Here is an 18,262-nt window from a genome sequence, read left to right as displayed (position 1 = left end):
GGGTCTCCCGCTTAGAGGCTGTTTTCAGCTGGAAGCCTGAACACCACCCACAGAAACACTGAGTTAGGGGGCAAATCTTAACTGCTCTGTGCTTCAGTTTCCCGAAGAGCGCCTAATCACGACTTCCTGTTAGTATAAAGACAATGGGATCATCAACATGAAAAAGTCTTGGAATTAAAGATTTTGGTGATGAATTAAGACAAAGGGAGTTTTTAAATTTCTGTTGAAGAATAACATACACACGGAAATGTGAACATAAGGTTAGCAGCACCCAGATCAAGAGATGGACCATTACAAAGCCCTCTCTGGCTCCTAGTGGTCACTGCCCACCCCAGGGAAACTAGAGTAAAATAGCACAGATTGAGTTCTGACAGCATAGATGACTTAGCTTTCTTTGCATGCAAGATACACTCTTTTGAGTCTGACTTCTTTAGCTCAACATTATGTTGCGAGACTCGCCCACACTGTTGGATGTAGTTATAGACCATGAGTTCTATGGAACACTCCACTGTGTGAAGATGTCGCAATATATGTCACATTCTGCTCCTGAGGTATGTGAGCCATTTCATAGATGGCCTTTTAGCCATAGAAAAGACCAGAGATTTTCTCGTATCCAGAATGAGGGATCCACACATTAAAAAAAGAAGGAGGAGGAGGAGGAGGGATCCACAGATGAAGTTGACTATCTCTTTTCTTTTTTTCTTTAGAAGAGAATTAAATGTTTATTTATTTTTGATACAGAGAGAGAGACCAAGCAGGGGACAGGCAGAGAGAGGGAGACACAGGATCTGAGGCAATCTCTGTGCTGAAAGCAGCCAGCCTGATATGGGGCTCGATCGCACGAACGGTGAGTTCATGACATGAGGTCATGACCTGAGCCGAAGTTGGACGCTTAACTGACTGAGCCACCCAGGCGCCCCTCACGATCTCTTTTCTATCTGAAATTGGTCTGATCAAAGGAATTTTGGTTCTGTGAAGTCAAGATTAGAGACGGTATTAACAATTTTGACTAGGAATTAGGGAAAGGAGAAGGGGGTTATGTTTTGGCAGCTGGCTCTAGGGGACTTTCTATCTAATTCCAAAGGAAACTGATAGTGACCATTTCTCAAAAGAGGCAGCACATCTGGGGCTTCTGGGAGGAACAGCACCCCACACCCAGAGGATGCCAGTCAATGGGTGGTGACTGATGAAAGAGTAGATGGTGGGTGGGAGGGGAGATGGTACCCAAACAGGATACAAAATAAGGGCACCTGAAATCACCACCTTACAAAATAAAATTATGTTGATTACAGAATAGCATAATTTCTTATTCACACATCCCACCTGTGACATTAATCGGAGCCTTCACCTAAGAGCCATATGTCATCTTTTCCACCCCTAGTAGTTTATAGATTTTTTTTTTTTTTTTTTTTTTTTTACTTTGAAGTGGAGGAAGAAGAAAAAGAACCAGAGCTGCCCTAAAAGGAATGAGGAAGTGAGAGCTCTCCAGTGTCTGGCTGGCCATGTCTGTGTGACAACCCATGATGTTCTTTCCGGTCTCAGTAATATTCTGAATTTCCACCTGCCCGCCCCCCTCGTTTATAATGCGGGACATGTGAAGCGAGTGGTTCAGTCTTGCCCTCTCGACCAGTGGATTAGTACGCGCAGAGCGTCATGCTGTTTTTCCTATTTCCCACAGTCCCCCGGAGATAAGACAAGTCTGGCTGGAGACCCGCGGAGGGTGAGTACCATAAATTTACTTCACTAGAGAATAAGCTAGCTAGCAAATCGCTGGTGTCTGAGAGCACTTCCAACAGAAAACAGCTGTGCCGCAGAACATGCAACACATAATGTTATGAAGACTCTGAACGCACAAAGCTTTGCTTCAGTGTGAAGCCTGCACTTTTTTGGCATAGGAATTCTGTAACAGTTAACTTTGTTTTGTGTTTACTGCAAGCAGCATCTTGGGAATAAGTTTTTGACTCTGGGGAGTTAGATGAAGTCATCAATGCGGAGCACATATTGATACAGTACCTGACACCTAGTGAGCTCTACCCCCTCGCCCAAAAAAGGGGTATATAATTATTAAATAATTATTTGTCAGAGTATCTCTTGATGGGAATGGGATAAATGAATAAATGTGGCATGGTAAAGATATCAGGTTTAAATAATTTAGAAATAAGTGTGTTCAGGTGCTGTTCTTATCAGCCTCAGACATCTGGTAACATATCACAGATTTAAAGGAACACTTTTCTACCTACCAGTTTCAAACTTTGTGTTTTGGCACTGAAATCGGCCAACTTATTATGTGTCTCTCTCCTCACTCTTTCTCACGTGATTTCTCATAGGCAGAGCTGAGGCCACACGGAGGGAAAGTCATCGCTGGACAGTCAGCCCAGGCTCTAATGAAGTTGATAAGCAGCTGCAATGCCGTACGTCTCCCTCTTACATTTATTAATTCCAACTTTCCAGAGTCAGAGTCAAAAAATCTTTACCTACTTTTGGTTTTTCTCTTTTAGGCAAAAACACTAAATGCCAATAATATGGAGACATTGATTGGATGTCAGTCAGAGGTAAGAGAGCAATTTTTAAAACTTTTTATCTGCACGGTGAGAACCTGGGACACTGTGTTTTCATGGAATATTGTTTGGATTATTTCATTGTCAGAGTAGAAAATTAACATCATTTGTGCAGTACATTAAAAACATTAATTGGGACCTTCTATGATGATAATCGATTGTTGATTCTAGAAGCTTGAAAAAAAATCAGTGAACTCTATTGACTAATTCCTAATATGAATAAAAGGTTGTATGTGTATTTTGTGGGGCACGACTGGATAGATCTCTTCAGTCATTTTTAACTAAAATGAATATATTTTTAGGGTGATATCAAGGAACATCCTCTGTTGGCATCATCTGAGAGTGAAGATAATATTTGCCAGCTAACTGGTGAGTTTTGAAAACATACTGATCTTTTATGTAAGTGCTAACAGCAAATGTTCTTGGTTTGCGAAACCACAGTACTCTACCTTACTAGGAATTTCTTTAAATAAATGTTCTTTTAAAGACCGCAGAACATTAACACTTAGATGGCAGGCAGGCTCCAGCTCACTGGAGAATCAGGGCACTCTGACAGAAAAGATCCTCTCGAGAGCCAACCCCCATACCGTCCAAGGGGTTTTTAGTGGGGTCAGATCTCCTAGCTGCTTCTATTTTGACAATTAGAGCACGCATACCTATGAAAAAGAGACCGTTTCTTTTCCCTTTTCTTCCTTCTCTAGCCATCCACTTCCACTTGCCAGTGTAGAAACATATGGCAATGCGTTTAGAAAATAGAGCTTTTATATTTAGGGGAGAACAAGAGAAGGAAGGAGACAGAGAAAACAGAGAAAGAAGGAAACTTGCAAGATGCGATAACTGTTGCATGCACATCTTCAGGATTTTGCAAAGATAAAATATGTTGCTAATGTTTTACTGATAGTTCCCAACTGTCAGGTCTAGGTTCAAGTCTTCCTGGCAATTTGTGCCAGCCCTGTCCTAAAGCAGCCACCAGAGAAATCCTCAGGGGGACTGCAGACAGGCTGTTGTGGCTCCTTCTAGTGGCTAGTTGGTGCTAGTGCGGCTGCAGAGGTTTACCAGCCAGCCCAGCTAAGTGTCAAAATGATACTGAGCAAGATTCCACTTTTTAAAGGCTCAGTAGTATTCCACTATATTTATAGACCACATCTTTATCCACTCATCTATCAATGGATACTTGGGTTGCTTTTATATCTTGGCTGTTGTAAACAATGCTGCAACAAACACAGAGGTGCATATATCTTTTTGAATTAGTGTTTTTGTTTTCTTTGGGTAAAACCTAGCAGTAAAATTACTGGATCATACAGTATTTCTATTTTAGTTTTGTGCAGAAACTCCATATTGTTTCCCATTGTGGCTGAAATTAATGTAATATTCTGTTGTCGACTATACTTCAGTTAAAAAAAAAAAGATCTTGAACAAGTCACTTCCTCTCCTTTCAAGTTTCATTTTCTCCTCCAATGAAAAAAAATTAAAATAATCTATTTCACATCAGAAATGCCCACCATAGTTATTAAGGTCAAATGTTAAGACGGTTGTGTGTGTGATCTGCTTGGCTAGGTTTTTCTGATTTTCTGTAGCAAACAGCCAGTGAAGGGTAAAAACAGGAAAGGTGGAGACTTTGAGGAACACTGGTGTTGATGTTTAGGGGTTCGTTGCTCTGGTAACAATGTGGTTGCTTTTGGGGTTGTTTTTCTAGATTAAAATTGACACCCTTTACTTTTTCAGTTTTTCAAAATTATTCCTGCTCCCCCCCGCTCATGGCATCTATAGATGACATTAAGTGGCTAATGATATCCATTGTCTTATATGGGTCTTTATTGATTAGTAAGTTAAGTCTAATTTTTCTCTTTGCCTTGTTTTCCTGGCTGTAGAAATTAAGAAGAGAAAGACAGTGCTGTCCTGGCTTTTTCTCATGAGAAGGCTTTTTCCTGTGTCAGGTTTTCCCGGGGCTTCAGAACCAGAACTGAAAACGCCACTATTTGATCAGCCCTTATCAATCATCTGCGGTGAGGACGACATACTCCCTAGACCCATTCAGGTAGGTGTGCATTTACTCGTAAACCTACTTCAGGCTTTTGTCAGACGCGAAAGATCCTGGGAGCTCTAAATATCATTCTCATGCTAAACTTGCTGGGGCCAGTCTTTAGGGTTTTTTTCCACTTTTGGAAATGGTGTTTCCACATATGAGTACAGTCAGGAGAGTACCTGGCTGCTGACATTCTAGAAATTAGTTCTACTTGCCCCATCCTTCCATCCTCATGATCTCTTGGGGTTAAGAAGATTTAAAATGTGTAGCTTCTGAAAAGCCAACAGACAGAGATAGGGCCTAAAGTGTATGATCAGAAATCCAGCGTTTCTATGGAATAACTTGAAAGGAGGGAGGCCTGAGATAATTTTAGAATGTAAAAAATTAGATCTTTCACCATTTATCCCCTCTTAGAAAAATAGCAGAGATGAGGGAGACAGTTGATAGCAATGGGGCTGTAAAGAAAAACTGGTATTAACGGTCCCTTGTTAAGAGCATCTCAGTATTACAGAGAACTAGTAATGGAGAGGATATTCTTTTTTTTTTTCTTTTTCTAGGAGAGAGAGAGAGAGAGAGAGAGACAGAGTGAGCAGGGGAGGGTCAGAGAGAGAGGGAGATACGGACTCTGAAACAGGCTCCAGGCTCTGAGCTGGCAGTCAGCACAGAGCCCGACGCGGGGCTCGAACCCACGAACCGCAAGATCATGACCTAAGCGAAAGTCAGATGCTTAACCGACTAAGCCACCCAGGTGCCCCATATGGAGAGGATATTATATGACTCATGAAGTTTGCTACTGTTCACACGCACCATTTTAATTCTTTCTCCTACCTAAACATAGATTTTTCATGTATTAGTAGTACTGTATGGTTTCATGTATTCAAACTAAGGGTAACCATTTCCTATTCCTACCCCTCTTTCCTATAGGATATTCTCACTATTCTATGCAGTAAAGGACCTTCCACTGAAGGGATATTCAGGAAAGCAGCCAATGAGAAAGCCCGCAAAGAGCTAAAGGAAGAGCTCAACTCGGGAGGTGTGGTGGATCTGAAAAGTCTCCCTGTGCACCTTCTGGCTGTGGTCTTTAAGGTAAGTTCACAACATTGCTGCCAAATCATCTGCCAGCAGGCTCTGACACATTAATTCTCAGAAAATAAGAAATGGGCTCTTCTGCCTACAAGTCACAGTACACTGATCCTGGAGTTTAAGTTTTTTAGATAAGCCTTTTATTTTCTTATATAAACATTTGTTTCTATGATCCCAAATTCCAACAGAAAGTTGGAATTCTCCCCAAATTCTGATGAGAAAAGGCACTTAGACTGTCCCATGGCCAAGTCCGTGCCCCTGAATCTGGTGTCCCCTCAGATGATGGCCTTACTGTGTGCACATTGTTGGGAAGTTGCTGAGAGAGATCTCCCTAGAGTATTCAAATGCATGAAGGAAGAGGGTGCGGCCTGTGGTAAGATGATCAGAGGGTCCTTGGGACAGACTAGACAGGGGGAAGATGAAGACACCAGCACGTTATGCAACATAAATAGGACAAACCACCCCCTTTCCTCCTCCAGGACTTCCTCAGAAGTATCCCCCTGAAGCTACTTTCCTGTGACCGGTTTGAGGAGTGGATGGATGCCCTGGAGAGGCAGAATGAGGAGGACAGAATTGAGGCCCTGAAGCAGTAAGTTGTCCATGCCATTGCCAGAGGCCAAGGCCCCATGGTCTCCATTTTTTGATTCGTCACATAATTCTCTGAGTGTTTCATGAAAACTGAAGTGTGTAGAGAATCAGAGTGGAATTGTTTACTCCCAGAATAAAAATCACAAGGTACTTTGGAGACTTCTTTTAAAGTAGTTTTAGCCAAGTGAAAGGAAGCGCTTTTTCAGAGTAGAGAGTACAAATCCCGAGAGGTGGGGGAGTCTAAAAGCATAAGTTGTTCAAGAAGGTGTGGGACAAAATCTTAGAGGAAACCCTCAAAACAGGCTAAATAGCCAAGTGTAGCAATTTGGGGTTATCCTTAACCTAATAGATTGGCGTCAGGCAAGGCAACAATTCTCCCATAAAATATCCCCTAAGGCGTGGTAGAACATAGGCAGGGAATGTTTTGATCACAAAATTCCACAGCATATTTCATATTCTTATAATTAATTAATCAAAATGAAAACTATATAAAAAAAATTCCAAAGACGGCAAAGTACATTTGTAAATGAAACTGTAAACTGTTAGTGACTAAACAATCATAAACACCTCACTTTGAAATATCAGCACTTTCACCGAAGGCTATGAAAGTCTATTTATTATGATTGTCCCATGAGGCTAAGTATTTCCCATGAAATAGTTACTGAACTGAAGGTGTTAGGGTATCTGTCCCAAACTGAAAATCCTAATATTATTACAAGTTTCTCCTTAAAGACATGAAGCTCTTTCATAATAGTGACTTCTTATGAGAAGTGAAAATGGTCCCAAAGTTAGTCGCCATTGCATATTTTGATAAAATGAGGCTTTACAAATCTAATGATTGCTAGTACCAATGTTGCCATTTAAGTGCTACCTTGACCATATTTATGAACATGCCTTTATAAACTGATTTAAGCTCCATAAAGATTTCTCAGAATGGTATAAAAATGGGTCACCTTTGTGTGATGATCACAGATCAAAAAAGGTAAATGACTGTGTTCCAAAAATACCAGTCTTGCAGTGTTAGAAAGACATTCCACCCAGCCAGAGGATTACTCAACAAAACAATTTTCAAGATGTATTAAACTATGGAATTCATTGCAGGAGTTAAGGATTCCTAATTTAAGATAATCCAGACAAAGAAGGGTTGTGTTCTTGGTGTCCTACTTATAAAGACCAGTGTCTTAAGTCTTCAGGATCTCATGGTTAACCAGTTTCATGCCATGTCTGTTACCACTGGAAGTGTCTGAATGAACATTTCACAATCTTACTGTGAAAATGCATCTTCCTCATTTTAAAGGAAGTCTGGGTTAGGCAGAAACTTTCAACTTGATTCACTAAAGGGAGACAGACCACTAGCCTCCTCTAAAACCAGGTTCCCTGAATCTCATTCCAGGGTTGCAGAGAAGCTCCCCCGGCCCAACCTCCTGCTGCTCAAGCACCTGGTCTCGGTGCTCTACCTCATCAGCAAGAACTCTGAGATCAATAAGATGGATGCCAGCAATCTAGCCATCTGCATTGGACCCAACGTGCTGACCCTAGAGAATGACCAACACCTGTCGTTCGAAGCCCGGAAAGACTTAAACAACAAGGTTTGTTCTGGTCTATTTCTTAGAAACTCCCAATTTATGATCTCACCACTTGTTTGAAAACACCAGGTGATTATAAAAAGGAAGGGAGGGGGCTTGTGGGTGGCACAGTCAGTTAAGCATCCGATGATGTCACAGTTCATGGGATGGAACTCCATGTTGGGCTCTGTGCTGACAGTGTGGAGCCTACTTGGGAATCTGTCTCTCTCACTCTCCCTCCCTCTTTGTCCCTCACTCACTCACCTGTGCACATGAGTTCTCTCAAAAATAAGTAAACTATTTTTGTAAAAAAGAGAAAGGGAGGGAGAGAGAGGAAGGAAAGAAGGAAGATTCAAGTGATAAAATGCCTCTAAGTTTCAAGTGACAAAATGCCTCTGAGTTTCTCTGACTAACTCAAGGTCACAGTGAAAAATAAAATGCAAAATGCTTTCGTCAGTTCTGCCCTCTTAGACTCATGCATTTGATGAAATGGAACAAACCTCTTGTCTTGTAGGATATGTGCATCACACTCTGTCAATCCAACTATCAGTTTGGGAAAGTCCTTACTTTAGACAAAAATTACTTTAAAGGATGAGGTTTAATTCTCAAGAATGCATGTCTCAAAGATAAACTTTAATATATGTGATATTTACCAATTTTCCGTACGCTCTTTTTAAACACATAAAGATTCCTTATGCTTACTGTGGCACCTCCCTCATAATTGACCCCCATCATATCCCTATTCTTTCTCCTCTTCCTTTAAAAAAAATTAAAGGCGTCTTTAGACTGACAACTTGCTTATTCTTCCTCACAGGTTAAGACATTGGTGGAATTCCTCATCGATAACTGCTTGGAAATATTTGGGGAGAACATTCCGGCACATTCCAGCACTGCTTCTGATGACTCCCTGGAACACACTGACAGTTCAGGTACAAAATGTGCTCTTGATTATGACTGTGGGGGAAAGTTCATGCCAATCTGCCAGTCCATGCCAGTAACGTAAATTATATCTGGCATTGGAAGCCAAAGCTACCTCCACAAATCACCAGATCAAATTCATAGGGCACCATGAATATGAAAACCTGCTCTCAAGTTTTCCTGCGGTGTCTCCTCACTCAGTGGACACTCGCCCAGCTTCTTTCAGAATCACAAAGACCTGCTAATTCTACTAAGTTAACTTTAGCTAAAGGGTTGTTTCCATGTAATGGGCTATGGGCCCATTAAAATGGAATGGATCCAATAAAAGAGCCCTCCAAAGGATTAATTTTTAAATTTAAGATCAATAAATTTTCACTGAACTGTTTTCTCTCTATTCTCATTCTCTCTCGTGTTTCCTTTATCTGCTTCTCTTCTGTACCTCAAACTAGGAAAGAAACAAAATTTTAATGTGGCAAGTTTCATATCGAGCCCCGAAGTAGCTTCACCAGATTACCTAGGGCCATACTTGATATAAGTAGGGAGAATTGTACTAAAGTTTATTTCTCCAGGAAACTGAACCGGAAGCTCAACTGTCCCTTAACTTCCCCCAGACATGTCGACGCTGCAGAATGACTCGGCTTATGACAGCAACGATCCTGACGTGGAATCTGGTGGTGCCATCGGCTCCCCAAACAGGCGGCCCCCCGTGGAGATGGCCGGTGGTTGGGAGTCCAGAGGTCCACAGCTTGCCTGGGAGTTGAGTCCAGAGCCCATTGTCAGCACCCTCGCCAGGCTGAAAAACTCCCTCAGTGAACCAGACAGGAGGTACTCAGAGCCCAGCATGTCGTCCTCACAGGAGAGCCTTGAGAGCCAGAAGACACACCAAAAACTAACACGAAGCGAGGAGGACTTTGCCATGGCTCAGGCAGGGGATCATTTGGAAAGTGAGGAAACTGAAGACCCCTTTCCAGAGGAGGTGTTCCCTGCAGTTGAAGGCAAAACCCAGAGGCCACAAGACTTGAAGGTGAAGAACTCGACTCAGGGTTTGGTGTTATTGTGGGGACTGGCGTCCAAAGCCTCCTCCAGTGGCTCTCTGGATGCTTCCTCTGATAGCTCACCTGCGGCTTCTCCTTCCAGTCCCAAAAGAAATTTCTTCACCAGACATCAGTCTTTCACAAAGACAGAGAAAAGCAAGCCCAACAGAGAAATTAAAAAACACTCCATGTCATTCTCCTTTGCCTCTCACAAAAGGGTGCTGACCAAAGCCCCCAGCTGTGTGTCTGTGAAATCCAAAGGCTTTGCCAGAGACCAAGTAAAGAAAGGTTATAAAAAGGAAAGCCAGCTTGCTGGGCGGATCATCCAGGAAAACTTGTCTGAAATCCAGGGCCAAACTGCTCTAGACTTTAGCTCCAGATCCTATGCCCTCTCTGTCAGGGATGTGTTCCACCAAGCGGATCAGAGAAGCCCTGGAAGTCCGCCATCTTATGAAGAGGCCATTCGGTGCCAGGCATTGGACCTCTCGGCCTATAGGGGCCAAACAGTTGGGGGCATGCGGGCCAGAATGCTCAGCCGGGATGCTGAACCTCTCCTGCCTTTTCACCATGAAGGGAATTCAAGAAATATATGCAGTCAAGAGCCACTTGATGGGCACAGACTATCTCCCAGGACTGAGAGTGGGAGACAGAGCCGGACTGTCCATGTTTCTGTAGAAACGAGAGGACACATGACCATCACAGGGAGACCTGACCTGCACCGGCCAAGAACTGTATCTGAGTCTAAACAGAAGACTAAGCTGGACCATCTAGTGCGGCGATGTAGTCAGCCGGTCTTTGAGGCTGACCAACTCCAGTATGCCAAAGAATCCTACATTTAGGAGGGCAGACCAGACACTGTGACATTGCTTATGGTGTCTCTGTAAATGCACAACTGTATAAAGAACTGCTATGAACTCTGTTTTCAGAAAAGTCGAGAATAAGCTCCTTTAGAAAAATTGTATAGCGCCCTCCTCAGAGGGGATAGCCATGCAATGGCACTCAGGCAGTGTCTGTGCGTGCCTGCATTTATGCTACATGTAGCAAGTGTATAAAATGTATGGAGACCAGGTGTTAGGTGCAAAGATGCCTACATGAGTATGTGTATATATTTGTTTGTGAACTTGTAGTCAACTGCATTGCTGTTCTCTGCCTCCTCGGGCGCTATTTTGAACACTATTGGTTGGTGTTCAAAAATGACTTTTTTCTCTTTTTATGTTGCCTCAAATGTCATCCCATTTTTCATATTTTCCACAACTCCATTTAGGGGAAAATGTTTAAATCTCTGTGAGAAGTTTCCTCCAGTAAGCAGCTTTGCGATAATTACCCATGATGGCAAGAAAAAAGGAGCAGACTGCAAGGGATAGACTTCATTGTTTGGAGTTCTATCAAAGGCATTACAAGCTCCAGTGAATGAAAAGGTCATAGTTAAAATTTTTGAAAAATACTGAAATGCGTTCTTTTAATCATCTCATTTTCAATTTGGGTAGATTAGTAAAAATGAATCATATCAATATTAACTGATTTATAGCACTTTGAGTTTCTCTGTGGCTCAGTAATGCCTTCTCCAACAGTGTGTAGGAAATTACTTTATATGCATTGGGCATCATATATAGAATTTCAATATAATCTCACTACAATAAATTGCCTTCCTTGTTTCAAAGTAAACATGTTCATTCTTTCCTGATGTGTTTGTCTTCTCTTCCTTGGAGGAACCCACTAAGAAAAGCACTCACACATTGGTCCATTCAACAAGCATCTACTGAACGTATATCCATTACTCTAGATTAATAGGCAGCCGGGGACCTTGTCTTTAGAAAGAAAAGACAATCTCTCTTCTCTGGTAGTTTGCAAAACCATAAAAATTTACCTACTTGAAGTCATTTTTTTCAATAGTCACTCAGAGGCCAGAAAACTTAGTATGCAAACACAGGGTAATATAACCAATATAATATTTCCTGGTCTTAGTGAATTAAACTCTTCATTGCCTTTACTAACCTTATTTTTATGATGCTCAGGTTGCTTATTCACAAACATGATGGTAAAAATATTTGTCATATGTTAGAACTTTAATGCTCAACAATTAAGATATTTATCTAGAACACTGGAGATACTGGACTTCTATTTTCCTTATTTTATCAACTTCTTTCATAAAACACTGTGTATTTTTTATTTGTTCAAGGAATATTTTTGTGTTGGCCAACCACCAAATGGCTAAGGCTTATTATTCTTTTCAAAAGAGATTTATTGATAATATGGTACAAAGTTAAAAATGTAACCCAGAATGCCCAAAGCAGCATGCTCAGACTTCATGAGAAATGCTTTATTAAGCACACCAAAACTGTATAAATTTCAAGAGGAAGACACTCCCCTCTGACTGCTAACTTCAGAAGAGCAATCCTTTTCCAGAGTTGGACACAAATGGTAGTTGCAATTTTTAGCATCTACCACGTGCCAAGCACTGTTCTAAGCCTTTTAGGCCTAAAACAAGAATAGCAACTTTCTACTGAGAATCAGAATTCTCATCAATAAAAAACGAAAACTAGGAAGGCTCCCATCCATTCCACTTTACCCCTGACCTGACCTCTGTTGACCCCACTCAGATCACAAAAAACCTGTCCTAAATTTCCTTAGTTTAAAAAAGCTGGTGTGAGACTGGAAGTCCTCTACCTATTGCATGTAACTATTACAGTTGGTGGCAGACATTTATGAGCTTCCTGTAATCGAGCAAATGTCATAATTGTTGCTATCTTTGAACAACAGAGAAAAAGGTGTGGTGACTAACTCAAATGTTGCAGAGCGGTCTTCCCACATCCATCCATGGAGTCCACTGGCTTCTAGCATTGCCCAACCTGGTAGCCAAGCCCATCAGCCACCGAGGGCTACCATAACAAAGTATCACAAACAAGGAATGTAAGCTACAGAAATGTATTGTCTCACACTTCTGGAGCCTGGCACTGAAATCAAGGTGTCAGCTGGCTGGCTCCCTTTGTGAGGGCCACAATGGAAGGATCTTTCCCAGGCTTTCCTTGCTTGTACATGGCCATCACTCTGTATCTCTAGATTGTCTTCCCTCTATGTGTGCCTGTCCCCAGATTTCCCTTCTGTGAGGAACACCACCAGCTATACTGGATTAGGACCCACTCTAATGGTCCATTTTATCTCTTCATAGTCATATTCTGAGATCCTATGAGGATCTCATATAAAAACTTCAGCAAATGAATGGGGGCTGGAGGCACACAATTCAACCCTTATATCAAGCTTCACAGAACACTACTTAATGATATCTTGATTATGCTGACAATTTTTAATACTTCACCACAACCAGAGGATGCAAGCTTATGGTGAGATTTGGATAACATTAAAATGATGCTTGGGGCACTTGGGTGGCTCAGTCAGTTAAACACCTGATTTCGGCTCAGGTCATGATCTTGTGGTCCATGAGTTGAAGCCCCATGTCTGGCTCTGTGCTGACAGCTCAGAGCCTGGAGCCTGCTTTAGATTCTGTGTCTCCCTCTCTCTCTGCCCCTCCTCCATTCACATTCTCCTCTCTCTCTCAAAAAATAAACATTTTAAAAATGATGCTTTAGTGAAGGAATCAGAGGACCCAAGCTTATGGTGTGATTTGGATAATATTAAAATGATGCTTTAGTGAGGGACCCAGGAACACCAAATTTCTGTCCTCCATGGACTTCCTAAGGACCACACAATCACAGATGAGACTACTGCAAATGTCTCTGACACCCCAGTGCAAGGTCTATGGTAAAACCAGGTTGGAAGTCAAGGGCTAAATAGGCATTTTACCTAAATCCAGGTCTGATCTCCAGCCTCTGAGCCACAGCCACTGGGCCTCCCCAGCATCCATGCGTCACCTGCCTGGCCCTCTTACCAAGTGAGAGACAAGGAAGCATGTAAAGTTACTGTGCCCACTGGTGAATATCCAGCATTCACCGCCCCGGACTCTGACTGCACAGGCCAGAATTTCTTCCTCTCAGGGAAGATAGAGCGTTTTCTCTCCTATAAAGAGGGGGAAAAATGGGTTCCAGATGCCGTGGCTAGCCTCCCATATGATGCTCTGTGATGACCTCTACAGACACTGTGTCCACCCCTACCCAGTGGTCCAGAAAGGTTGACTTTTGGATGTTAACTAGGCTGGTGCTCACACTGGAGCTCAGCCAAACTCCAATCACCTCAGAGCCTAGCAAATACAAGGCCTGTGCTACACGGGGTCCCCAAGCAGGTGAAGTGGCAGCCATGGCTTTTCATGGCTAATGAAAGAAATGGTAGTTAATGGCCACAATGCTTTCCGTGACCATAGACGAGAACATCCAAGGGCAATAAACACTATTCACCCCAGTGCACTGTTACAGGAGTAAATTCTAGCTGTGTTTTCCTGAGTGTGATCTTACTGGAAGGACCACCAGTATGTGCCTTCCTCCTGAAGGGTCAAGAAGACAGAAACCTGCATCAGATAGGATCTCACGTATTTTGAGCTTCTTTTTTAATTGCATTATGTAAGATCTTAACTCCTTATCTGCAAAGGCAGAACCACTGAGGGATAAGTTATAAACATTTTGCTAGAGACGGAAGTGAATCACTTTGGGGCCATATTTGAAATGTGGACTGAGACTCTGCATCTCGTCTACCTCAGGGTACAAATTAAATGTGAAGTGGGGAAAAACCACCGGGATGAAATGCTGCCCTTCTCCTACTATAGACTACAAAGAGGGGCCCCTGGGAGACCAGCAAACCTGCAGAGTGCAAAGTCTTGCCGGAAAAAGGAGATGCAAAATGATAACGTCTCTGTAGGCAGGAAAGAATGCGTTGGCATGAGAGTACATGACCCAATTTGCAAGGCCTGAGTCCACACTCCAAATGCACCCCCAGGACCAGGTACTAAACTTGTCTGAGCACCGTTTCCTCATCCGTACAATGATGAAGTACAGCACCACATCAGTTGTGGGCTGCACATAACAGAAAGCCCAGGTAACAGAGGCTTAAACAAGAAGGGGACTGTGCTCTCCATTAAAAGGAAAGCAGACAGGCAGTCCGGGGCTGGCGTGGGAGCTCCGGGTCATCCCATGCCCCCGGGCCCCTTCATACCAGGGCCAGCATCATGGGCATGGGACCTGTGTCCTCTCTTAGAGCCCCATTCTTAGAAGGGCCCAGCACTGGGGTCCATTCCTCTGCTTGTTGGCATTTTTTTCATTACTAGTAACTGTTGAATAAAGGCCCACCATTTTCATTTCATTTCGTGCTGCCCCCTGCAAATTAGGTGGCTTGTCTTGCTCACACTTTGTGGTTTTCTAATCCACCATCATTTCTATGAGCAAGATCCTACCCTAGCCTTGAACATTCTTGCTCAGTTAACTTCTGTCTACATCCCAGCATCCAGAAGTGATTCCCATGGCTACTCTCACCCACAGAGGAGTCTAGGAAATAAGTTTCTCACAGGCACTATGCCTTTCCCAACAAAATCAGTAAGAGTAGGAACTATTAGCCCTAGGTACAAAACTCAAAAGAGATTGTGGATATGGTACAACACATACTATTAGTTGCTCTAAAATTAGAAAGCAGGATAAACTACAGATTATTTAGTATAATAAGACAGCTCAAAATGAAAATTTTGAATACGATTAGGGATAAAGACAAAGCAGATAATAATTTTGGAGTATTTCAATCACTCATATGCACATTGTGAGAATTCTATAATTATATGAGTAGTTTTAAGTAAAATAAATTATTAATGAAATTTAAAGTTAAAATTTAAGACATACTGTATATAAGGAGTCCACAGTCTAGTAGACAAGACAGCCTTGAAGGCAAGGTACATTCCAAATGAGAAATAACATAAAGTGCTGTAGGAGAAATAATTGCCTCGTGGTCCAATTAATTTTAGGATATACTTCAAAATTTTAATGTTTTATTTACTTTTTGAGAGAGAGAGAGAGAGAGAGACTGTGAGTGGAGGAGAGGCAGAGAGTGGTACGGACAGAGGATTCTAAGCAAGCTCTGCACTAACAGATTGAAAGCAGTGTCCAAGGTCGGGCTTGAACTCACAAACCATGAGATCATGACCTGAGCCAAAGTCAGATGCTCAACTGACCTTGCCACCCAGGTACCCCCAGGATATACTTCAAATTTAAAAGTGCTTCCTATATCAAATTCCAGAGCGGTAATGAAAGATTTCAGCCAAGTGTACAACATTTAAAATAATAATGAGAGGTTCCAGGAAGGCATTCATTTAAGTGATTAGAGCACATCACTGTTGAGAAGGAAGGTGACAACTTCTTTTTTCCCATCCTTGTCAAAAAAGGCATTTCCCATCCAAAATGGTTTTGGAAAAGACAAAGTTCTACGTAAGATAACTGCCAATATGTGGGGTGTTCGTCTTTTCAAAACAACATTTACATCTTGTTACTTTCCTAACCAAAGATCTCCAATGGCTCCCTAATACCATTTTCATCAAGTCTAAAGCCCTCCACCTCCCACCTACCAATCAAGGCCCACCTTCTCTAGCCCCATATTTGGGACCCAAACTTCTTTCCTTAACCCTCTAGTGACTTTTTACCATAAATAAGAACAACAGCTAATGTGAAAGATGCATGTGTACACCTCACCTTTTAGAACCTGAAATAAGCAATGTTCAGATGAAAATTCATGTCCTTCTGTAATTATCTTAGTAAGCAAAAATAAAACTGAATGCATTCAGCATACTGCTCATGAAGTTAGAAAAGGGATAATAAAAAAAGCTGAAGTTAGTAATTTCAAAACCAGAAAAGGAGTAGAGCTGATTAAAAAAAAAAAAAAAAGCTATAACCAAAGCTGTCACTCTGAACACAAAGTGCTGCCTCATCTAGGCAAGGGAAAGAGACATCATAAGTATTCAACAGGAGAAATGATGATAGGAAATAACAACAGAGAATGAAAACTTAAAGAATCTAAGAACTCCTTTGCTGAGCTCCATGCAAATGCATTTGAAAATGTGGATGAGATTATCTATTTCTAGAAAAACATAATTTACCAATCTAACTCCAGAAGAGAGAAAATCTAAACAGACCATCGGTTAACTGTCCAGCTCTTCATCTCAGCTCAGGTCTTCATCTCAGGTTCGTGAGTTTGGGCTCTGTGCTCTGCTCTGTGCTGGGGATCAAGCCCACTTAAAAAATGTTCTTAAAAAAGACGGAAAATTACAGATCAGTCTTATGAATATTGAGGCAAAAATCCTAAGTAAAATATTAGTAGATGGAATGTATGAATGCCAAGTGGAGTTAGGGTAGGGATGCAAGTGTAATTTCAGTGTAGGAAATTTATTAACATAATCCATCATTTTGGTAAGTTACAGGGAAAATATAACCAGCTCCATAGACCTGCCAAAATCTAACCTCCACTACTGAATTTTTTTTTAAGTTTTATTTATTCATTGTGAGAGAAAGCATGCACACACAGGGAAGGGGGGGAGAGAGAGAGAGAGACAGAGAGAATCCCAAGCAGGCTCTGCACTGTCAGAATAGAGCCCAATGAGGGGCTTGAAATCATGAACTGTGAAATCATGACCTAACCTGAAATCAAGAGTTGGATGCTTAACCAACTGAGTCACCCAGGAGCACCTCCACTACTGAATTTTTAAAAGATTCTTAATGAGGGGTGCCTGGGTGGCTCAGTCAGTTGAGCGTCCAAATTCAGCTCTGGTCATGATCTCAGGGTTTGTGAATTTGAGCCCCGTGTCAGTCTCTGTGCTGACAGCTCAGAGCTTGGAGCCTGCTTCAGATTCTGTCTCCCTCTCTCTGTCCCATACCCCCCCTCTCAGAAATAAACATTAAAAAATTTTCAAATAAATGAAAGATTCTTAATGAAATAGAAAAGGATGAACATGATTTTTTTTTTTTTAAGATGTCAATCTTTGACGAAAAGGCTGTACGGGCTTATTGAGGAAACTTGAAATTTCCTGCTGAAGTCAGAAAAAAGTCAGGTTGATACTATTTCTATTAACTAACATTGTTCTGGTACTATCTAAAGCACCCATACAAGAAAGAAAACAGAGGAATAAATATTGTAAAAGAGGAGGCAAGGCTTTACTATTTATAGGTTATATAATTGAGTACTTGAAAAATCAACAGAATCGATTAAAAACAAAAACCACTAGAAATAAGAAAACACATTAATCTAGCAAGCTGTGAAATAAACACACAGAAACCAAAAGGCCCATTCAAACTAACAGAGAATATAATGAAAGAAAAGGCTCCATGCACATTAACAACAAATTGATAAAATGCTGAGGAAGAAACATAACAAAACCAATTTGACAAAGATTTTTAAATGTTTCTGCAGGACAAAGAAGTAGAATGGAACAAAAATAGAAGAGCTTATTCTTAGAAAGTAAGATTCAAAATCAGCAACTTTTCCTAAGTTAATTTACAAACTTAAAACGATCACAAAAAAAACCCCAAAACATCCAGCAGGAAGGTTTTTTTTGGTTGTTTGTCATTACTA

General features: G+C 41.5%; 1 protein-coding gene across 2 annotated transcripts; it reads left to right on the top strand.

The window, feature by feature from the left end:
• Window positions 1-1,587: 1,587 nt before the first annotated feature.
• Window positions 1,588-11,437, top strand: LOC120245173 (T cell activation RhoGTPase activating protein). Of its 2 annotated transcripts, none has more exons than XM_039252104.1 (10): window positions 1,588-1,720; window positions 2,328-2,411; window positions 2,499-2,552; window positions 2,861-2,927; window positions 4,496-4,596; window positions 5,509-5,670; window positions 6,147-6,256; window positions 7,649-7,844; window positions 8,635-8,749; window positions 9,350-11,437. In XM_039252104.1, the coding sequence occupies exons 2-10, from the start codon at window positions 2,385-2,387 to the stop codon at window positions 10,609-10,611; spliced, it is 2,094 nt and encodes a 697-aa protein (XP_039108035.1). In that variant the 5' UTR covers window positions 1,588-1,720; window positions 2,328-2,384; the 3' UTR covers window positions 10,612-11,437. The 2 variants fall into 2 exon arrangements, with proteins under 2 accessions (XP_039108035.1, XP_039108034.1); XM_039252103.1 differs by having other exon boundaries at window positions 4,430-4,596.
• The last annotated feature ends 6,825 nt before the right edge of the window (window positions 11,438-18,262 follow it).

The sequence above is a fragment of the Hyaena hyaena genome, unplaced genomic scaffold (assembly GCF_003009895.1).
Source record: "Hyaena hyaena isolate Hyena2069 unplaced genomic scaffold, ASM300989v1 scaffold_405, whole genome shotgun sequence".
Classification (NCBI taxonomy): domain Eukaryota; kingdom Metazoa; phylum Chordata; class Mammalia; order Carnivora; family Hyaenidae; genus Hyaena; species Hyaena hyaena.
This window is presented reverse-complemented; position numbering and strand designations above follow the sequence as displayed.

Coding starts and splice junctions, on each gene's coding strand:
- LOC120245173 (XM_039252103.1), top strand. CDS start 2,385: ATGAAGTTGATAAGCAGCTGCAATGCC. Junction 7,845..8,634: donor GGAAAGACTTAAACAACAAG/GTTTGTTCTGGT, acceptor TCTTCCTCACAG/GTTAAGACATTGGTGGAATT. Junction 8,750..9,349: donor GGAACACACTGACAGTTCAG/GTACAAAATGTG, acceptor AACTTCCCCCAG/ACATGTCGACGCTGCAGAAT.